This window comes from Lepisosteus oculatus, chromosome 2 (genome assembly GCF_040954835.1).
Source record: "Lepisosteus oculatus isolate fLepOcu1 chromosome 2, fLepOcu1.hap2, whole genome shotgun sequence".
In the NCBI taxonomy this organism is placed as follows: Eukaryota; Metazoa; Chordata; class Actinopteri; order Semionotiformes; family Lepisosteidae; genus Lepisosteus; species Lepisosteus oculatus.
Window position 1 is genome coordinate 75743803 of NC_090697.1, and position 22769 is coordinate 75766571.

The following is a 22769-nucleotide window of genomic DNA, read 5'->3' on the forward strand; positions in this document are numbered from 1 at the left end:
GCGCCGGCCCGCCAGCCCGCCCGCGCTGACCCGCTCTCAATTCCCTCCCGGCGCCAGGAGCCGGAGCCCCTCTGCCAGCGGCCGGGGGCCTTCGGGGACCGGGGCCCGGTGCTGCTGGACCCGCGGGTCAGGACCAAGGAGGCCACGACGGGGGTGGACCTGGACGAGGACGTGCAGATCGTGGAGGTGGCTGCCGCCGCCGAGCCTGAGGTGCAGGAGGTCACGCCTGTGGTGAGCACCCGGCGCGGGGCTCGGGGGTTCGTTAGGGAAGTCATCACAATAATTACTCTTCTGTAGCGCTCCTCTGGGGACCTGTTTGAGTGAGACACCTGGACACACCTGTGCAGTGACAGTTCGCATTTTAATAATAATCATTCCTTACGGTTCTACAGCGCTTTTCTGGACACTCCACTGAAAGAGATTTACAGGTAATGGGGATCCCCTCCACCCCCACCAGTGTGCAGCCCCACCTGGATGATGCTCCAGTCCTCTCCCCACACAGCAGCTCTCAGTGGGGAGGAGAGCAGAGTGATGAGGCCAGTGCAGAGAGGGGGGTTAGTAGGAGGCCAGGAATCGTAAGGGCCGGAGGTAATTTACCAGGGGGGAACGCCAGGACAGGTGGCCAGAACTGAAGTAGGCGATGGTGTCTGTCAAGAGCGTGTCTGGAGAACGTCTGAATCTATCCCAGCAAGCAACGGGCGCAAGCCAGGGTACACAATGGATGGGACACCCGTCCATCACAGGGCAGACACACACACACACTCACACACTCAAACCAGGCCCAGTTCTCCCAGAAGCCAATTAAACTACCATGTCTCTGGGCTGTGGGCGGAAACGCACACGAACGCAGGGGGAGCGCGCAAACTCCACACAGACAGCACCCCAGGAAGTGGACCCGGGTGCTTCAGCGCGGCGGCCGCCGACCGGTCCACCTCAGTGCTGCCCGTATGAAGACCGCAGTTAAGACCGAACCGTGGGCATTGCTGATCTGACCGCCTGGGGGGCTTGAGTGTGTGGGTGGGGCCGGGAAGCTGCCCTTCGGCCCCTTTTTGGTGTTCCGGGGGGCTGCCGAGCCCGCGGCGCAGGTCTCCGAGAGCGCGGGCGCGGTCTCCCTCTCCAGCTGGCGCGGCCGGAGGATCGCCGATGCCCGGCTGGGTGGGGGAGGGAACTTCGGTTAACGAGCGTTTTTTCTCCCCCCCCCCCCCCTCTCGTCCTGCAGATCACCCAGATCTTCAGCCTGGCGGGCGGCGGAGCCGGTGGCGGTACATCGGCGGCGGCGGCGACGACGGCGGCTCCTCCCGGCGCGGAGTTCCCGCCGGACCACGAGCTGCTGCGCTTCCTGCAGCAGCTGCGGCGCGCGGTGCTGCCGGCGCACTGGGTGGGGCTGGCGGTGCGCGGCCCGCGGCTGCAGCTGCTGCAGTGCTCCAAGCTGTCCGCCATGGCCGACACGGCGGTGCTGATCGAGCCGGGCTTCTTCTACCAGGTCAGCGTCCAGGACCGGCCGCTGCTGCTGGCGCACGGGCTGTACGAGGCCCACCCGCCCCGCCTGCTCTCCGTGGCCGCGGTCGTCTCCCTGCTGCAGGACCTGGAGCGCTACGCCGTGTGCCAGGGCTACCCCAGCGCCCTCCCCGCGCCCGGGCAGGAGCCCGTGCTGTGCGCCCGCGCGGCCGCCTGCGGCCTGCTGGTGCCCCCGGGGGCCGAGCGCTGCGAGCAGTGTGATGCCAGCCCCGCGGGGCCTTGACGGGCGAGCCGGGGGGGGGGTGGGGACTGAGGCTGGCGACCCCCCCCACGCAGGGACCAGGACAGACGGGCGTCCCACCAGCAGCAGCAGCAGCTTGGACGGTCCCCAGCAGCCGTGATCCGAGCCCCGACGTTGGAAAACGGGCAAAGCGGCTCTTGGCACAGCCGGTACCAGCGCTGACGGAAATCATGGAGCGGGCACAAACACCCCCCCCCCGTCCGGCCGGCCGCTTGGCCTGGGCTGTCCTGCCCCAGCTGGGGCAGAAACTGGTGGATCAAGCTCCTGTTGACCTCCTGACCCCCCCTCCGCGGAAGTGCATTGCCCAGCAGGGCCAGGGGTGCCGCGGGAACATGGCAGAGCTCAGTATGTGTCCCGCCCCGGGCATCGCCGGGCACCTCACCAGTGTCCCCTGCCGCTAGCGTCTGGGCGGCCCCCGTCTGCGTGACGGGCGTCATTTAGAGGGGTGCCTAGCGCCCCTCTCCCAGGCCGCTGTGGGGGGCTGGGAGGGTGGCTTCCTGCCACCCCCCAACCACAGCCCTGCGAGCAGTCAGGCTGCGGGACAGGGAGGACAACCAGCCCCTCTGTCTCTGTTCGCGGTTCTGCTGCCAGTCCTCTCCTCCTTCCTCCCCCCAGAGCTCGCGGGACGGACCGGGGGGAGCGCCGCTGGAGGGGGGGGGGGGGACACCAACGTCCGCTGTCTCCCTGTGGGGGCTCCTCCCGTCGGAGCAAAAGCAAAGCTAATGGATTCTACCTCTTCGAAACAGTGTCCGGCACATGATTCCCTCTCCCGTCTTGCCTTCGTGTCTCTGAGAGTCGTTTGTTTTCGGTCCCCCTGGCGCAACAGGTGTTGCTGGCAGTGGGAGGGTCCCCAGCCCAGCAGGATTTTTCCGTCTCCTGCAGATTCCCAGTAGCAGGAAACTCGGCAAACGGACTCCGTTGGTCTAGTTAAAAAAAAAATAGAATTATAAGTCATTAAGAATAGAATTCAGAAGAGACTGTGGCCCTCGGGGGTGTGCGTTGGCCACTCATGACGTTAGAAGTGTTGCTAGCTCAGCGCCGGCTGAAACCCCCGCCGTGGAAAGTGACATCACGGGTTGTCGTTGTGATGTCACGGGGGTCGTGATGTCATCGGGTGGCGGCTCTGGGAGGTGAGGGGTTGTCGCTGAGCCCGAAACCGAGAGGATAGCTGCACCATCTTTGCTCGAGTCGCCATAGTCGGAAAATGATTGAGTGGGCCTCGGTTTTAAAAGGACAGATGCGAACAGGTTTCCCTGGTCTCTGCCCTTCAGCATGAGAAACGTGACTGCGCACAGCTAAGATGGAAAAAGGGATTTGGAAGAGATAAGGCATGCTATCCAAATATTTGAAAAAACTGAGTGCCAATCCCACTGCACTGAATACATGTAACTGTGGCAAATGATCTTCTGTTGACTTGTAGGACAGCAGGCCCTTTTAAGTTACATTATGCAGGTCCTTGTCAAACAGTTTGTTTCTTTTCCTAATGAAACTTCCCTGACTGGCCTTTTTGGGTCCCATCAGATTGTCTGGTTTGGTGTTGGATGGAAATAAGTTGCTGCTACTTTGAATCTGACTCTCAGAAAGCATTAATGTTGCGTCTCAAGAACACTACAGCTTATGTGTTTGCAAAGCACAGGCGGAAGTGTCATTTTGTGCCAAAATGGTCTGTTAAAAAAAAAGCCTGTGTCTTTTTGTGCAGCGCAATTCGCTTGTTCACACCCTTGTGTTCGCTGTCCAAGCTCAGCACGTTGTTAAGAGTGTCCAGTTCAGTTTGATTGAAAGATCGGGCGTATTCGAAGGTGGGGGCTGATTTGAGTGTTTGTGAAAAGGCTAGAATCCCGTCTTCACCCCTCTGCCGTAACGGGTGGGCCCTGGTCAGAGGGCGTCCTGATCTGGCACATCTCCCTGGCCGGTCACCGCAGATGTGTCGCAAACCCTGAAGCAGGCCGGTGGCCCAGAGAAAGTTTGGAATGAAACACGGAGCCCTGGCTTCCCAGACCTGAAGTGCCCGCTCGGGTGCGAAGCGCCGGACACATGACTGAACCTGTGGCTGAACAAACGCCATTCGAGTCAAATCCCCGGCCTGTGCTCTCTAGAAGACCCGAGCTGTGCGATGTGCTGGACTGCAGGTCTCGAAGACCAGGTGTGCCCACCTCTGCTCCCCTGTATCGTATTTTAAAACTGAGCTCACGATTTCCCTGCATTTTATTCAATTTTTGACCTTATTTAGCTTATTAATTAATTAATTAATTGAGGCCCTCCTGAATTAGACTGTGTTCTCTGCACTGATCTTTGGTTTCACATACACCCTTCTGTAGGGGTATAGATGCCTAGCAAAAGCTTTGGAAAAAGGGACCGTCTTCCAGCTGTCTGTCCTTGATGTGCTCGTTAAACAGCTGCTCCCCTGTGACTGCCCGGCGGCTCTCGGTTGCTAATTGGTTAACGATGCGCAGATGCGCGTGTCCCATTGCCAGCGCCTCTTCTTAGTTCTGCCCCGGGACCGTTCGACAGGCGTTCCCGGCTCCCCGCCTTGCGAAACGTGGCCCCTAGATGGGCGGAGTTCTGAAACCCAGCGCCTGCTGCAAGGTGAGAGATGATTCACCGTGTTTGGTGAGGGGAGATGGGAAGAGGAGCTGGCTCGGGGGTCCAGGCCTGGCCAGGCGGAGTCCGAGCAGGACGCCCCTCCCAACAGCTGGTCCTGGCGCCGGACTGGGCGCCGGCGGGCTGGCGGTTCGTGGGACAGTAGGAGGCGCCGTGGAGCAGGGGCTGCGAGGAGAGAGACGGCGATTCACAATCGAGCAGCTCCAACCTGACCGATCGAGGAAAATGATATTTAGAAACACCGACGCGTTTTTGGAGAGCGTAGGGTGCCTGAGAGCCCTGTGGCGTGGCAACCGGGCCGTGTGGGCAGTCTGAGCTGGTCGAGGGGTTTTTCAGCAAGAGGCCTGGGCACAGAGCGGTCGTCGGGCGCGTGCTGCCTGCAGCAGACTGGACTTGTTTTGTCCTGTGTCTCTCTCTCCTGCTGGTTGTCATTTTTATTTGTTATTTTTACAAGTTTTTTCCAAAGGCTCTGAATTTTTCAACTTTTTGAAGGAGACCTATTTTTTGAATACTGTGCATATTTTTGCTTTTTTGTAAATATCAATAATACTCTATTTAAGAAAATGAAGTAAGGTTTAACATTTAACACACTGGAACAAATCTGTAAAAATTCTATGACAGTTGCTCAGTTTCCTGGCAATGGAAACCGAGCTCTAAATGCAATTTTCGGATCAATTTGCCTTTATCTGTATTATGTTGGTTATTTTATTATTTTTTCCACTCTTTGTATGTGGTCCTGTGCACAATCCTTTCTGGGCAGGTCTCACACTGCCATTATTAAGAGAAATGGCTCAAGTTTGTTTTTATGAAATCCATAGAATTAAACCACGGAGCGAAATATCCATCTTCTGACCTGGAGTCTGTGTTTTTGTCCGTTCACGGTTTGTTTACACACTAGGTTTACATTTCTCTGAGGCAGTTTGGGAATCCAGATGAATAAAAAGGCTTTAAAAGATGGGTCATCGAGAGTAGCCAGATGTGCGCCACAGGACTTCATTCAGATTTATTCTGTTATCATTATACCTCCAGGGTGCAGCACAGCTCAGTTTCTTAAGATCAGATCACTTTCGTGGCCATATACAATTGCTTGTACTAGGAATTTGTTTGCGTACCCCAGCTTGCTCTCCATGAGACACAGACTGGGAGAGAAGCTGGGGGTCAGAGCGCAGGGTCAGCCATTTATACGCCGCCCCTGGAGCAGCTGGGGTGAAGGGCCTTGCTCAGGGGCCCAGCGGAGTTGGATTCCTCTGCCGGCCGCGGGGTTTGAACCGATAACCTTCCTGCCACAGGCGCGGATCGTGAGCCACAGTGTGAGAAGGCGCGTGTTTACGAGCTGAACTCCTTCGCCGTGTCTGCCAGGACTCCGTGGGGTATCCCACAGAAGCTACAACCTGCATAAAATAGAAGTTCGGTCCAGCCTGGCTCGCACATTGCCCCAGCACGTAAATGAACGTCTTTTCTCCTCCTCAAACCCGCCCATCTGCGCGCACGGAGCCGTCCTCCACCTGCCCTCGGACCCGTCCTCTAGGGTTCAGTCTCTGTAGCCCGGAGACCCGGGAGTGCAGACGTTTTCTCCTCTCATTCTTTTTCTTTTATCTTATTTTTAACATGCAAGCCTCCGCTTGTTCCCGTGCAGCTCCCGCGGCCGCGCTTGAGCACCGCGAACTTGCGAGAGTCCCTGCAGCTCCCGGATCTCACCACTGGGGGGCGCTCCCCCACGTCTCCCACTGTCAGAGGTCTGAATGAAATGCTGTTTCTCTGTCGCCTGGCAGACCGGAGCGTTAGCGCTCTCTTCTATTTGACACAGACGTCTCCCGCCCGCCTCTGTATCTGTTTATTTGTGTGTTTTTTTTGGCAGGACTAGCAGTGTGAATCCGAGCGAAGTGTGACTCACCGCGCAGGACAGCGCCTCGGATAGCAGGAATCCCGTCCACCCGCCAAGCACCCAGGGGTGAGCAGAGCCGGGTGCTTGTGTGCCTCACGGCTCAGCTGCGGAATTGCTCTAATTCCCTGGCTCAGTAAACAGATGTAAACGGCAGCCCTTGGTGCCACGATGGTCTGTGTCGCAGATCTAGAGCGTCTTCTTCTTCCGTCGACTGCAACACCAGGATAAAAACACCCGGACAGGTCATGCAGTTCACTGACGAGGCGATAACGAGGTTCGCTAGGCGGCTCTCCGGCGAGAATGAACTCCAGCAGAAATGGCATCCTTGGGGAAAAAAAGGTCATTGGGTGCAGGGTTGGGGAAGAGCTCAGGGAGCAGACGGGAGGGTGCAGGGTTCGAGGAGAGCCCAGGGAGAGCAGACGGGAGGGTGCAGGGTTCGAGGAGAGCCCAGGGAGAGCAGACGGGAGGGTGCAGGGTTCGAGGAGAGCTCAGGGAGAGCAGACGGGAGGGTGCAGGGTTCGAGGAGAGCTCAGGGAGAGCAGACGGGAGGGTGCAGGGTTCGAGGAGAGCCCAGGGAGAGGATGGGAGGGTGCAGGGTTCGAGGAGAGCTCAGGGAGAGGACGGGAGGGTGCAGGGTTCGAGGAGAGCCCAGGGAGCAGACGGGAGGGTGCAGGGTTCGAGGAGAGCCCAGGGAGAGGATGGGAGGGTGCAGGGTTCGAGGAGAGCCCTGAGAGCAGACGGGAGGGTGCAGGGTTCGAGGAGAGCTCAGGATGCAGACGGGAGGGTGCAGGGTTTAGGGTTCGAGCAGATGCTTGCTGCCAGAAAGTGGGGTTTGACTCTCGTTGGCACTCCTGTGGTTCGGAGAGCACCTTGAACCCAGGCCGCCATGGCACGCAAGGTGAACCACAGAGGAAATGGCCTCACAACATCCAGGTCTTTCATCTTATTCCAAGGAGCCCGTGGAGCGCGCCGTGTCATGAGCTGAGCACTGCCTCTCAAGTCAAGATGTCGTGAGCCGTGATTGGTCGCAACGTTGCCATGGCGTCTCCATGATGCAGTGTTCGCTCCCCCGCCCACCCACCCAGCCGGATCCTCATTGGTGGATTGTTGTCAGGTGATATCACCCAGGGCCCAGAGCCCAGAGTCCCCCTGCTGGAACTGTAGACACAGAGGAAGAGGAGGAGTCAGGCGATGTCACGGTTATGATCCATCTGTGCACATTCCTAAGGGATTGACTCAGGGGATCTAAGCCACACCAGGTGCAGATCAAAGTTTAAATGTACACCTGAAGAGAAATACTTTAGCTCATTGGTTCTCATCTCTGTATCTGCTGTTTTTTTTCCAGCTGGTCCCCTCATCAGCAGCGCTAAATACTGCCACGGTTTGCTTGTTTAGACTTTTTTTCTGCACTCAGTCCTTGGCTTCAAAAATATCCCATTATAAAGAGCATTGTTTTCAGCAACCTGGAATGAAAGAACTCTGTGCTGTTTCTCTCCAACATTGGAGTAATTAAGAGTTTGCTCCCCTATAAACAGACGTTAATAGGTAATCAACTGACCATGAGCAGTCAAAGGTGAGCACAATGTCAGACCCGCCCACGTTATGTATTGTAAATCTAGTCCCAAAATCCCCACAATGTGCCAGAAGTGGAACAGCTCCCAGTTCTACTGGGAGGGAACTCAATTGAGTCCAGTACATGATCTCCTGTCACAGCCTCAGGAACTGCGACCATCTCTAAGAATAAAGAATTTCTCATGTGGTGTCTGTAAATACTTACCTGTATGTTTGTTAAATGTCACCGTAGCACTGTCCAATGGTAGCACTGTTATTCATCGATCATGCCAATAAAGCTATTTCAATTGAATGGAAATTGTTTTGGACACGCCCCGCGAGAGGAGTGACACGGATACCGACACACCCACAATGGGCGTGTCGTGTTATTGGACCCGCCCTCGGAGGGAGTGGCGCTGCACCAGACACGCCCACGGCGAGTCCGTCCAGCTGGTCGTATCTCAGCTGGCACAAATGAGGGCGGTCCTGGACGCTCGTTGGCACAAAGCCTTTACCAAACACAAATCTCATTCGGCGTTTGAAGAGCTTTAAGCAAATGTAAATAAAGACCCAAAACAGAACACCAAACGTAATCCGTATATACCTGAAACAGTACATGTGCACGGATCTAGAGAAGAGCGCACAGCCCAGAGATGCTCCTGGCGCCACAGCTCACACGTCGCTTTGAATCAGCTCTGAACAAACACGACAGTTGCTGGTGTTTTTTTCCTGGCGTGACGTCTGATATTCCAGGGGCCCAGGCAGCGGAGGGGTTAACAACTGCGTGCGGGGCTGACGAGCCGCTACTACTGTATTGACGAGTCTGGCGAGCGCGAGCGGGGAGCGAGACGCTTGAGCGCGAGACGGACTGAGGGAGGGGGGGGGGGGTGCGCGCTCCTGGATGTGTAAATGAGGGCGCGCGCGTGCGCGTGCACGCGTAGTGTGTGTGTGTAAAAATACGAGCGTGTCAGAGAGAGAGAGAGAGTGTGTGCGCGCACACCGCTGTCTGATCTGGAGACGGAGAGCCGCACACTGACGGGCAGACGGGATGGGATTACAGATCCTGTGAGTGTGTATTTAAACGTGCGTGTGCGCACGCTGAAGAGATCAACCCCTTCGCGGTGCGGCTGGGGGCTGTTCCGGGGGGACGGGCCGAGGAGGCAGGTTCGGAAGGAGAGCGGCAGCGGGCGGATGGGCAAGGGAACCCCGGCTTGACTGCGCGACCCCCGGTTCGAGAGCTGGCGCTCCGACACGCCGCCGCCTCTGCACCCCGGGGCCCGGACCGGACTGGGAAGACGCGGGAGCTGGCCGGGGGAGAGGGGCTCTCTGAGTGGGCGGGGCAGGAGCCGCCACCTGCGAGCGCCGGAGGGTGCAGCAGTGTGCCCGACCCATGCGGGACCGGGGCGCCGGGCTGGCCGCCTCTGAGCCCGGGGAGCGGAGCCGACCTTCCGGCGTGAGACTCTGCCACCTGCCCGGCCAGCGCGTCCGCGGACCCGAGCTGGACGAGCGCACATCTGGCTCACGCAGGGACGCGTGACTGCATGTCTAGGCAAGGCGCCGTATCTGGCGGCGACAGGCGTTTTCCTCTCCCCGACTGAGAAGGCGACTGGAACCCGCTCCCTTGTCGCCGGGCTGTGGATCTCAGACGTGCGTCCTCCGCAACTCCCGCACGACAGACACGGTTATTGTTGTGCGGACAGACGGTTTCCGGACCCGAGCAGCATGTTGCGCGCCGCCAGGACGAGCTGCCCGCTGGTCCCTCCGGCTCCTCGCTAGGAGCCGCGGCCGGTGTCGCTCCCGCCTCGCCGGGCGGTTTTGGGTTTTTCTTTTTTTCCGGCTCTCTCAGGGGCTCGGTTCCAACCCGCCCCGAGCCCGCCCGCCCCCCTTTCCCGCGCGCCCTCCTGCTCCAGCGCCGCGCGGTTCATTCCCGTGACCGGGGTGTTAATTGGGCTCGGCAGCGCCAGTGTGGGCGGCCGGCGCGGTCCGTGCTGTCCTCGGGCCCGAGTGTCCGGAGGGCTGCAGCCTCCCCGTCCCCGAGGGACCGGCCCCGCGGCCCCGGAGAGGCAGGCGGGCTGACGGATGCTTTTGGGGTGCAGGTCGGTTCACCCCCCGCCTCCCCCCGCCCCTCCTCTCCTCTCCCCCCGCCTCGATATCCCCGTTTTTATTTTCCAAGGCTTTCTGAGCCGGAGGAAGATTTAAGACCTTCCTCGGCTGGTCCCTGAGGCGCTGCCTTCGCCGCCCCTGTTGCGCGCAGGAGCGACACTCGGGGCGCGTCTCTCTCCGAAGGAATTCCGAAGTTTTCCCGATCGATCATATCCGGGGGTGCTGGCGGGAGTAGCAGAACAATTGGGCCGCGCCTGGCCTCGCCCCCCACCCCTACCCCCCTGTGGCGAGCGGCTGTCGTCGGGGTTGGCGGAGGTCTCCCCTCAGTCCGGGGCGCCCGGAGTGACCACAGCAGCGGACGGCGACGCCTGGACCACAGGTACAGCGCTCTCGTCTTCCCGGGAGAGAAAAAAATGTGCTGGCGTCTGTTCGGTGTTTTCCTGGGAAGGAATTCAGAAATGCTAGGTTGTTATTGCAGAGGCAGTAACGCTTTTGAGACCTGCGAACGCACGCCCGTCAGACCGGTGTTTGCAGCGACACAGCACGAGTTGGCGTGCGGTATGATTGTACTGATTGCACTCACACGAGTGGGTGTGGGGTAGTGTCTGTGCGTGTGCCTGGTCCCGCCTTGTGGATCGGGCCAGAAGTCCCTCGCGGGCCCAAATGGTGTTGAACGGAGCCTCGGGCTATCTCGAGACGCTTTGGAGCGCGGCTGTGAGGGTGTCTTCGGTCACGTGTGGGGGCTGTGTTTCCTGCAGGGGGCGTGAGCACCTCTCCCATTGCACACCTGCTGGGGTCCGTGCCGGGTTTTACCGTGAGCCGCTATTAAAACGTCACACCGGCCGAAAAGGCAACATTGGTTCGTGGATGTGTTACTGGAGAGGCGCTCATTCCTGGACAGGGAGGTTCCTGGGTATCCCGAGACAGCAGGCCACTTCCCCGCATCCCGAATGTCCCCTTAGATCACGTGTCTGTCTAGTCCGGTCTGGTGAAAACAGCACCAGCCTCAAAAACAACCGCCTCCAACACCAGGTGCTGGGTGAGCCCCCGCCCACTCATGGGGCGAGCTGGTGCGGATTGCGGGGGGCGCCGCCCGGTCCTGGTCCTGGAGAACCCCAATCCAATCCAGTTCCTCTTACGGGTCACCCTAACTCTCCTGTGATTTACAGGGCAGGAGCAGCTGGGAGTCTCAGGTGATGTTTCTATGAGCGGAACGCTGGTTCCTGAGGACTGAAGGATATTCTGAATTTATTTTTATTCCAAAGGATGTCTAATTTGGGCAGCGCGCTGGCGTTGTGGTTACCATTGCTGTCGCACAGCGCTGGGGTCCTGGGTTCAATTCCCGGGGTGCTGTGTGTGTGGAGTGTCCCGTCCACTGTGTGAGTGAGTCCTGTGTTGGACTGTGTCCTGTCTAGAGTCTATGTGTGCTGTGTTGGACTGTGTGCTGTGTTGGACTGGTGTCCTGTCCACTGTGTGAGTGAGTCCTGTGTTGGACTGGTGTCCCGTCCACTGTGTGAGCGTGTCCTGTATTGGACTGACGTCTAGTCCAGGGTGCAGTCCTGATTTGTGCTCTGTGCACCTGGAACAGGATCTGGGCTCCTCTGAGCCCGACCAGGAGTGAGCAGCGGTGCTTCTGGCTGAGTCCTGGCACCTCCAGCATCGATGTGCAACCTTGGTGTGGCTTCTCTTGCCACTGATGTCATCAGTGAGGCCCAGAGCACCGCTACGCTCCAGTCTGTATCTGCTGTTGCTCCATGTTCAGCTGCAGACCCAGGCTGGGGTGTGAGGGTGTGGAAGTCCTGGGATGGGGATGCTGCACGCTCTGGCAGGCCGGCGCTGCGTGCAGACCTGGGGGGCTACAGGCCTGGGGGCGGCGATAATGAAGTCCAATTAAACCGCTAACTGATTGAGTTAAGAGATGAAGGGCTTTGCTGGGCTGAAGGCAGATGGCCCGGTTTCTCCCGGGGGCCGGCAGGCTGGGGGCGGGGGCGGGGGGCGTCTATCAGTCCTCGGCAGGAGGGGCAGCGTCAGCGCGGAGACACCACATGGCCACAGGGTGGCGCCGTCGGGGCCCCTGGGGTTCACCGGACGGCCTGCCCCCCGTCAGGCCTCTGCACTACGGGTTCCTGGGACCCCAAACTGCTCTGGCCATTCCCAGAGGTGGAGCCTGGTCATCTTTCTCTGTGATTCCAGGTTAGCGTTAGGATTCAGCTCTGAACGTGGGATCTCCACCAGGCTAAGAGCTGAGAGCAGTTGCAGCAACGGGCAAGTTAATCAGGCTCTCGTTTCAAATGAAGGCTCAATGGCGCAATCGATAGATGCCAGCAGCTATTTCACCTCTCAGCTGCTGTGACTACAAAATGGTTGAGCTGTACCTGCTGTGGGTGTGGCAGTGGGTGTGGAGCTGTACCTGCTGTGGGTGTGGCAGTGGGTGTGGCTGTGGGTGTGGAGCTGTACCTGCAGTGGGTGTGGAGCTGTACCTGCTGTGGGTGTGGCAGTGGGTGTGGAGCTGTACCTGCTGTGGGTGTGGCTGTGGGTGTGGCTGTGGGTGTGGAGCTGTATCTGCTGTGGGTGTGGAGCTGTACCTGCTGTGGGTGTGGCAGTGGGTGTGGCTGTGGGTGTGGAGCTGTACCTGCAGTGGGTGTGGAGCTGTACCTGCTGTGGGTGTGGCAGTGGGTGTGGAGCTGTACCTGCTGTGGGTGTGGAGCTGTACCTGCAGTGGGTGTGGAGCTGTACCTGCTGTGGGTGTCAGTGGGTGTGGCTGTGGGTGTGGAGCTGTACCTGGGCTGTCCCAGTGACCCGCTGCAGGACTCCTCCGCTCGCTTAATAACCGCAGCCGTGTCATCGCCATGGCAGCACAGGTGCAGTGAGGTGCCAATCAGAGCTGCTGCCCTCCTCATCCCACTCCGTCTTCCTCAGCGGGCAGATAGCTGGGGCACCCTGAGCAGGTACCAGGGTATCCACCCTGAGTGGCTGATGCACGTGGAGCGGGTGAGCCGCAGGTCTGTGTCGGTCCTCTCGCCCCGGAGCTGGCGGTGTGGGGGGGGCCGTGTCCCACTGGTTAAACCGCCCCAGCCCCAGATGAGAGGCTCAGGCAAACCCACAAGTGCAGGACAAAGAGCAGGGGAGGAAGAGGTTCCAGCCGCAGGCGCCTGCTGGAGCTCCTAGCGGAGGGAGGGAGGGGAGGACGGATGGGAGAGAAAGAGAGGGCAGGAAGGAAGGAGAGGGCGAGGGTGAGGGAGCGGGAGAGGAGTATAATTAGAGTGCACTCTCCTTCTCCAGCTCTCTAATTAGACATTCAGGGCAGCACGCGCCTTCCCACTCGAGGCTCTCTGAATATTTTAATCAGAGCCCAAATCAAAGTCTTTTTTCTTCTCTCTCTCCTCTCTCTCTCTCTCTCTCCCCCCTTCTCTTCTCGGCATCTGTGTTTTTTTTTTAATGTGGGACAGGATGCGTTAGAGGAATGTGGGGCGTCTCATGCATAATGCAGCCGAGCTCCTGTACTGCAGCTCCAGCCGGAGAGCCGTCTCCCTTCTCCTCTCCGCCCTGCGCAGCCCAGAGTCGGGGGGCTTGGCTTGTGGGGGGGTGTCCCTCAGGGGTCCATAAGTAGCCCCGATGAGGGTCTGCCTGGTGCTTGACCTTGCCCTGGGGTCATGAGATCAAGTCCGGGCTCTGCTACCGAGTTATTGTGTGCTTGGGGGGTTTTCCATTGGATACGAAGGACGGAGCACAAGGGAGGCCGGTGATTCTCCTGGAGTCGCGCATGCCGAGTGAGTGGCACAGCTGGGGTTTGAACTAGGAACCTCCTGGTAATCACACCTTTACTTCAGCTCTGTTGGGCGGCTGATGTAACAGATGGGCTCAGCTGGGACAGCCTTTCGCGTCGCGTTTCAGCCAGTGCCTCTGCGGGCAGAATGAGCCCAGTTTCTTTCTTATTCCTTGTGCAATTCTTAGCCGGGCTCCCCCGATAAATCTGCACGGTGCTCAGTTGCCCCTCTCTCTCTCTCCCCCAGCCAGCTGCTGGGACTGTGATGCCGAAGAGCTCCGCCCTGCTGGACCCAGCCCATCACCTGGCGTTCAGATCTACTGGCGTGTGCTGAGAGGGCCCAGGCAGTGCGGTAAGACTGAAATGTGAATCAGCCGCAGGAAGGGTGGGGAGTCTGCGGAGCCTGGGGTCAGCGTGGTGGTCTCTGCTGCCCACCACTGCAGCCTGGAGCTGCTGCTGAGCGGTGTGAGGGGCGACGAGGGGGCTCTCGAGGGGCGACGAGGGGGCTCTCAAGAAGTGCCGAGGGGGGTGATTGCTTTGGGGCTCAGGCTACTCCTGCAGACAGTGGGAAAGAACTGGCTGTACTGAAGCTTTCTGGTAAACCATGGATTTGTGGATTTTTTTTTAATTAACCCATCCCGCAGGCCTTTTTAACGGGACTGTTTATATGCCGGCCATCAACGTTTACTAATTTCTTTTCCCCTTCGTACTTCAACCTGAACCGCCAGGCTGCAGATTCATTCACTTCCTTAGCAAGAGCTCTGGGACAGTTTTTACAAGAACAGAGTTCTCCACGATTCGCTTTTCAGATGTACGAAGGATTGTTTTTTCTCAATAGTGATGATGATGGAATAAAATATCCTAAAACAATGACACAAGCGAGAGGAGTTTATGTGCCTAGGTACATGAACCCTGGGATTTGTATTCACACTCTCTCCTGGGATCTGTGCAGTACATTACGCCACAGTAAATAATAAATAATAACAGTACACCAGAGCTCAATGACATACAACAGGCAGTACAGGACAACAAACACACCATACGTGCGTGGTGGTCAGGTGAAAAGTGCCGAGGAGCTCTGAGGGCTGGGGCATTGTGCAGTTTGCTGTTAATGAGGCACACCGCCGTAGGGTAGAAAAGGAATGAATGATCAGGGCTTCAGCAGCAGCAGACTAAGTTAAACAAGTGTAGCAGAGCTAATTCCACATCTGGCCTCGTGACAAATATTTGATTATTTCGAATTTATTTGGTGCCTTTCACCCAAAGCACCCATTTATCCAGCTGGGTGTGTAACTGGAGAAGATCAGGGCGAAGTGCTTTGCTCAAGGATATAATGCTGTATCTCGCCAGGGATCTGAGCCCACAACCTCCCAGTTACCAGTCCAGAGACCTGCCCACAGCAGCTCAGGGCCACCTAGGGGGGGCTGCCTGCACCCCTGAGGGAGGGGGGTTCCCTTGAGGGCTCAGCATGTGGAACGGCTGTAGAGTCTGATGGAATCTCCACCCAATTGGGATTTTTAAGCGTTTCACAGAGCTTTCCTTTCCTGTTGTGCGTCACTTCAAAAGGCTTTATTGAGCCATTGGGCTGAAATTCCTGCTCCATCTGTGCCTCCTGACTGCAGCTTGAGGTCTGAAGTGAAACTCAGTGTGTTGTTCATGAGGAAGAGTCAGGACATGTGTTTAGAACATGCAGCCCATGACAACCAGTCATGTCTGCAGCCTGACCCCTTCTGATGAGCGCAACGTGTTGAGCTGTCCTGATCTGAAACTCACTGGCTTTATGTCTTTTCTGCAGCCACTAGGGAGCGCTGTTCTGCTACAAGAGCCTTGCAACTGAGTAGCTGCCTGATCTGTATGCAAAACTGAATGGTGCTTTTTTTTTTTAAAACAGGGCGCTTGTCAAACAAATCTCATTGAAGTCCTCCCAGGAGTTTACATCCAGTTTTAAATCAATAACTGAGCATGTTTCTGCAGTGCTGGGCTGCAGTGTGTTGAGTAGCTCAGTGTCATCATGGGCTGGGCTGTGGTGAGCTCAGCTGCAGCATGTCAATGTGCTGGGCTGAGGGGTGTTCTGCTTGTCAGTGTCAGTGTGCTGGCCTGTGGCATGCAGGACTGCAATGTGTTCAGAAGGCTGGTGTGCAGGGCTGAGGCGTGTTCAGCATGTCAATGTGCTGGGCTGTGGCGTGTTCAGCAGGTCGGTGTGCTGGGCTGTGGCATGTTCAGCAGGTCGGTGTGCTGGGCTGTGGTGTGTTCAGCAGGTCAGTGTGCTGGGCTGTGGCGTGTTCAGGAGGTCTGTGGGGTGTTCTGTGGCATGTTCAGCAGGTCAGTGTGCTGGGCTGAGGTGTGTTCAGGAGGTCAGTGTGCTGGGCTGTGGCGTGTTCAGCAGGTCAGTAGGCTGTTCTGTGGCATGTTCAGCAGGTCAGTGTGCTGGGCTGTGGTGTGTTCAGTAGGTCAGCGGGCTGTTCTGTGGCGTGTTCAGCAGGTCAGTGTGCTAGGCTGTGGTGTGTTCAGTAGGTCAGTGTGCTGGGCTGTGGCGTGTTCAGTTGGTCAATGTCGGTGTGCTGTGCCGTGCTGTGCCTCCGAGTGAGAGCCTGGCATTGCCACAGGGAAAGGGTAAAGGTCACAGAGCAGCGAGGGTGCCCACAGTACCCTCCCTCTCTTGGGGTGCATCACTGTGCGGAAGACCAGTGACCCCGACAGCCCTTCTCAGAGTCACAGGTCCTGCTGGGTCCTGCAAACCTGTGTGAATACACAGACGACACAAAGACGCTGTCTCCCACAGCAGGTTCAAACCTCGATCTCACGCCGCCTGTGCTGAATAACCCTTCCAGACGCAGCCTTCAGTAAAACACTGTACACATAGTGAAGCCACCTGAATGTGGCGCTGAAAGCAATCTCTTTCTCTCCCGTGCCTCCCTGAGCTTCCTCTGAGTGAATGAGCTGCAGCCCTGTGTCTCTTCACGTGATTGCAGCTTCTACACCTCAACACACATTCGCACGCCGTCGGATACCTCTGCTCGGTTTCCCGTCTCTCCGTGCTGCAGCAGCCTAGTTCCCAATCCTGGAGCAGGGAGCACGGGAGCAGAGCTGTTCCACCGACTGGCTCCGATTCCAGGTGCCCGCCGTCATCACGGATGGCCTTGTGCTCCGACGGCGCCCCCGGCAGGCTGCGGGTGACAGCGCAGTGTGTGCCTGTGGGCTGGCTGGACGACCCACACGTCTCATATCTCTGAGAGGCTATTGGCTGCACCGTCTTGGCCAGCTGTGGGGCTATTTTTAGAGGGGATTTTCCACGCTGTTGCCATGCGGCGCCGGTGTTGCCTGCTGTTGCCCGTCTTGCCTGGTTTCCCCCCTCCTCAGCCGCGCGGCTCCCTGCTCGCTCGGGCAGAAAGATGTAGGTCAGGTCTGTGAAGCGGACGCCTCCGCGCGCCCCGGCGCAGACCCTGCCGGGGGCGAGGGCCGTCTGGGGGGCGCGGGGCGCGTTCGCGCCGTCGTGCCCGCGCTCTCCTCCGCGGCGTGCGCCGGGCCCCCCGTCTCTGCGCCTTCCTGTGTGCAGATCCTGCACCCTCTGTCCCGCTATGTGCGCACAGAGCCACAGCTCCCTGCTCTCTCCTGGACGGCCCCCCTGATTCTCTTGCTCTGTCTCGTTCCGGCTCATGCTGTCCTTCTCTTCTTCTTCTCCTGTCCCTCCCTGCCTGTCCTTCTCTCTCGGACCCCGTCGGGGCTTCAGCATGGCGCTGGACGGACAGGGCGGTCCCGCAGCAGGAAACCAGGCCCCCAAGCCCCCTCTGTCCGAGATCCAAGGATCGGCAGAATCACTGGGTGTTGACGAAGCTGGAGTACCTGTGCCCCTGTAGAGTAGAGCAGTGGAGCAGTGGGGTTCACTGCCACATGTATGTGTTCGTATTGGAAGCCTTATTCGCGCCAATCTCTCAGGACAGACGACACAGTGCGACAGACAACACCGCCCAATCTAGGCAGTGCAGTACAAACGCCATGAATGATAACAACCAGAACAATTAAAAAAACAAACCTGGCAGTCCAAGCTAGAAGTGCAGAGGTGCACAGAGGCTCTGCAGTCCACTGTGTACGATGGATGCTGCAGGAGGGGAGGAGCTGTTCTCCAGTCTGGGGGTCTGTGCTTGAACAGTGTGGTAAAGCTCGCCAGGGCACAGGGGGCAGAACAGTTTGTGTCCGGGATGGCTGGGATCCTGAATGAGGGACTGGGCTTTATCCACAGTAGGAACAGCGTTCCTCTCCGCAGTCCACACTGCCCTCCAGGCGATCTGGGCCACACCGCTGCCCACCTGTGCCCAGGGCTCCCTGAGAGACGGCCCGCCAGGAGCCTTTCTACAGCACGGCCTCCCTCCGGGGAGGGGCCGGGAAAAAAACGAACAGAATAAACAAAAAGGTTGTTTTGGCCAAGATCTGTCGGAGCAAGCACAATCCGCCCGCTATCTTATCTGGGGAACGCGGTGTTTGCGCTGCGCGGGGGAGAGCTGGCGGCCTGGGAACTGACTGTATCAAGGGCACAGCGCTTTCCTGTCCCGCAGAGCTCCTTCACGGAGCCGCGCTCTCGTCAGGCCCCTCGTGATCTCTCTCATGATCCGCGCCGCGAGCCCGCGCATTCCAGAGGTGCTTAATCCCAGCCGGAACGGCGCTGGGGAAGCCGGCACAACGGTCAAGCCTCTCGGATCGGTGCCGGCCCATGTGTGTTGGGTTTTTTTGGGTGAAGAAGTCATTCGTTTACATTTTTTCGGAATGAAACAAGAGGATGTCGCCCCACCTCAGCCTTTGACCCCGGAAGTGAAATCTCGCAGCCGTCAGCGGCTGTCAAAAAAGAAAAGGGTCTCGGATTTTCTGCCGTTCTGCCTCTTTGCCAAAGGCGAAAGCTGGGAAACGAGCAGGCGAATCGACCGCGACAGCGCTTTGATCACAGTGAATACTGAGCTCATTGTCATGCGGCGCGAGCTCCTCTCCTTGCTGGTCAGAGTCCTTGAGCTGGTCCCTGCTGCAGGGAAGATTGCAGCGGATTTCTCCTGGTGTTGACTGAGCCCCTCCAGCGCAGGGCCGCCGAGTTCACTGCAGCTGTTGCACACTCTCCAGGCCGCCTCGCTTGTGGTTAAAACCGAGCGACACAGCTCTCTCTCTCCCTGCATCTGTGGGACCCAGTGCTTCTGCTTTGTCTGGGCCTCATCTTCCCCACTTCATCCCAACACTAGAGGGCGGTAGAGTGCAGGTCCATCCTGGGTGCTGCCCAGCTGCCATTCTGCCCCTGCAGGCACCATACACTCTGTGGGGGGGTCTACACTCCTACAGTACCGTGGGCTCGTTCGTGATCGAGTAGTCAGGTCCTGGCTACTTCAGTGTCTCATCCGGAGCACACTGCCTCCTTCAGCAGAGTGTACTGGGCCATTGGTTTTAAAATTCTGCTCCAAGAGGAAAGAGCGCCACCTACTGGTCCACCAATACCACTTACAGAAGTGGCCTGCTGTCCCAGCACTGACTCGATCCTGCCTCGCTCAGCTTCTGAGATCCGACTTGCTCGATCTACAGGGTGGTGGTGGTACTGCACCAGTTTGTGGTACGAGCACCAAGGCACCACAGAAACACACCAGCCACGAAGGCGGATGGTGAAACTCCCAAGCGTGCAACTATTCCCGTTTGAATCCAAGGAAATCCTGAGGTTACCTCACCGGGGGAGAGAGCGAGCGCGGAGCACCCTCCACAGGTCCAGGATCTGGAGAACACAGGGGCTTCGCTGTCTCTGCCTGCGGTGGAGTTCTCCGTGGTGAATCGGGAAGGTTTCCACTTCGTTTCGCACGAATTTCCCCTGATTTAGCCACGCTCTCCTGCGGGTTTTAACACGCCTGCTCTGTGATGTGCTCTGCTGGCTGCTGACAAAGCAGGGATTTACTACGGGGTGGGGGGGGTGCTGAGGAGGGCGGAGCAGCACTCACTGCCCACGTGAGCGCTGCCGGTGGCTCAGTCTGCTGCCAGCCCCAGTGGGAAGCATTGTGAGAGCATGGTGAAAGCAGAGGGCGTATGGTGGAAACAAGGTACCTCTTCCTCCGCCGATGAGGACGGTTGTCTTAGGAACAAGTGATTGGCTTATTCCAGGCTGAAAAGAAAACACAACGTTTCAGCTGTGGAGCCTTCGTCGCCTGAAATAACATCTCTGACAGGACACCAGTCCATTAAAAGAGACAAACACACACCCTTGACAGGACACCAGTCCATTAAGAGACACAGGCACCCAGGACAGGACACCAGTCCATCACAAGACACACGCACCCAGGACAGGACACCAGTCCGTTAAAAGAGACACACACACACCCTTGACAGGGCACCAGTCTATCACAAGACATACACACCCAGGACAGGACACCAGTCCATTAAGAGACACAGGCACCCACCCTGGACAGGACACCAGTCCATCACAGGACGTGTACACCCAGGACAGGACACCAGTCCATTAAGAGACACAGGCACCCACCCTGGACAGGACACCAGTCCATCACAGGACGTGTACACCCAGGACAGGACACCAGTCCATTAAGAGACACAGGCACCCACCCTGGACAGGACACCAGTGCATCGTTCTTAAGCACACTTGCTTTCATATTTAAGTCTGTTTTTAAATCAGATTAAAAAAACAATGACAAAAGAGCCTTTTCTTTGAAGATGGTGTCAAGGCCCAGTAAAAGGCTGCTCATCACGCTGACAACAGGAGCAGTCTGGGCCCTGACAGAGAGACCCCATTCCGCTGTGCTCACAGCCCCCTTCCTTCTGCTCTTGAATTCCTGAGCGGAGCCCGGAGCCGCCAGGGTCCGTGCGCCCGTGAGTGAGTCTCGAACTGCGTGTACAGACACGTACACGCCCAACCCCCCCCTCAGTCCAGGGCCTCTGGGAGTTTGATCTGTGATCCTGCAGGGAAGGCTGCTCTTGCCCCGTCTGGAGCAGTAGGCAAGATGCACTGTGTAAGATTGCACTGCCTTTTACACAAACAAGAGGTTACCTAGTTGAACCTTGCTGCTGCACATTCCTACTGCCATCCGGGTCCTTGGTATATGATCATATCACAGTGGCGCTCGCTGCAGGTTCCTAAGGGTCTGTGCTTCCTCTTCGTACATGAAGTGCTTGTTGGGGGGTCAATCTCAGTCTTGCCAAAGACATAGGAGAGCAGACAGAGTTAGGCTAACTGTCCTATAACTACACCGACTGCCGGCTATTCCATTCTTTTGTGACTACTACCACCCCCACCAGTGTGCAGCCCCACCTGGATGATGCGCCAGTCCTCTCCCCACACAGCAGCTGTCAGTGGGGAGGAGAGCAGAGTGATGGAGCCAGAACAGAGAGGGGGGTTATTAGGAGGCCATGACTGGTCAAGGCCAGGGGCTGAGGCTGGCTGGCTGAGCTCCTGAGCTGGGGGTGCCCTCTCTGGGGTCCAGCTGGCAGTACCCCCCCCGTGTTAACGCTGGCCGCAGTCCCCTGGCACAGTGCCAGTGCTCCTCCCCTCTCCCGTCTCCCGGCTGCAGTGACCTGGCGCGGGCAGCCTGCCTGCGGTCTGGACCGCCACACCTCTGAGTTTCAAAGCCAGCTTTCATCTTCACAGGGCCCTTTCATCTTCCCCATGAAACAGAAGTACAGATAGAGGACCTCCGAGCTCGGCGCTGTGAGCGCGAGGCCTCCGGGTCCACCTGCCCGCAGCCCTGATCAGGGCACTGTGTGAGAAAGCAGCAGCAGCCAGGGCTCACCCAGAGGGGATGTGGAGATGTGAAAGTGAGGGGTGCGCTGTTGCTAAGGGTCATGGCTTTGAATCCAGAGCATTCTGTGTGGAGTCTGCATGTTATCTCCCCCCTCCCTCACGTGTGTCTATGCAGGTTTTCCTCCAGGTCCTCCAATTTCTTCCCACAGTCCAACGACTTGCTATCCGAAAGAATGTGCATCTCTAAGCCGCCCTCGTGTGTGTGCGTGTGTGTGTGTGAGAGAGTGTGTGTTCCCTGGGTGAACGCCTGTCCAGGACGTGCTCTCTGTGCCTGCTGGGCTGGGCTCTGGCTCACTGTGACATGGGGGATACAGGAGGAGTGCTGACTCAGGAGGCGGTGTGGTGTGTGTGTGTGTGTTTTTTTTACTTAAGTGAGCTCTTTTGCTTTGAAAACCACACTCCTTCCTGTCTTCAAAGCCTGCACACGGGGACGTGTTCTTACAGCAGGGTTTGGCTCTGCCTCCGCTGTGCTGGCTGGTAACGTTTTCTGCCCCCTTATTAATTCTGTTTCAAGCTCGTTTCCTAACTAAAGCCGTCCAGTTTTTGTTTTTTTTTCCGGGCCCGGCTTGGGGAAGGGAGGTAGCTCTGGCTACCGGATCAGCTGTTAACAGCACACGTGTCCCCCCCAACCCCAGGCTGTGCTTGCTGTGGGTTAACTGCTGGCTGACCTGCCCCCCCCCCATGTTAACCCCAGGATCTTGGTTTCTGGCACTGGGTCCCCACTATAGGCGTGTGTCGGTTCTGCTGTGGCTGTGTCCCGGGCACCGGTGATCTCCGGTTCACGTTGGCTGAAGAATGGAGCCCATGAGTGGGTCAGTGAACCAGGGGCACTTCCTTCTCCACGGAGAGCAGACACGTTCCACAGGTCTAGGAGGTTTCCACCACAGGTTTCCTTTTTGGTTGGCCCTCAGATCCGGGGAACGGGCCGAGCCCTTGGCGTCCGAGGGACACCTCCGGTGCGGGGTGCTGCTGGGGAGGTTCCGGGCCTCGTTCAGGTGCACTGATCTGGTTTAATCCTCCGCTCCGGGCAGCAGGATCCGGAGCACGCGATGCCGGGCTGCTGACCCTCGTGCCGGAGCTCCAGCCTTTCATCTGTAAGCCCCCCGGTTTCTCAGGGAGCCGAGAGCCACATTCCCTCATTCCTCAGAAATCAGGAGCAGGTGCTGGTGGAAGTGTGACTGGGGAGCAGAGAGGAGGAGGGGAGCGGGGCTGGAATCCACAGGCAGGACTCTGCACAGACTGGACTCTCACACTCGCACACACAAGTGACACCTGAACACGCACACTTAACACTTAACACTTGAACACACACACCTATAACCACAAGCACATGTAT

At 58.0% G+C, this 22769-nt stretch overlaps 2 protein-coding genes across 11 annotated transcripts in view; both read left to right on the forward strand.

The window, feature by feature from the left end:
- Positions 1-5212, forward strand: part of LOC138225068 (methyl-CpG-binding domain protein 1-like) — a 40214-nt gene extending 35002 nt beyond the window's left edge. For all 10 annotated transcript variants that reach the window (XM_069183887.1, XM_069183886.1, XM_069183883.1 and 7 more), the window contains 2 exons: positions 58-231; positions 1220-5212. In XM_069183887.1, the coding sequence (XP_069039988.1) occupies positions 58-231; positions 1220-1741 (696 nt within the window). In that variant the 3' untranslated portion in view covers positions 1742-5212. The remainder of the gene's footprint in view (positions 1-57; positions 232-1219) is intronic.
- Positions 5213-8759: 3547 nt separating this feature from the next.
- The window catches only part of ccdc120a (coiled-coil domain containing 120a), a 51941-nt gene continuing 37931 nt past the window's right edge, over positions 8760-22769 (forward strand). The window contains exons 1-2 of the mRNA XM_069183930.1: positions 8760-10278; positions 13913-14017. The gene's annotated coding sequence lies outside the window, so the exon portion shown is untranslated. The remainder of the gene's footprint in view (positions 10279-13912; positions 14018-22769) is intronic.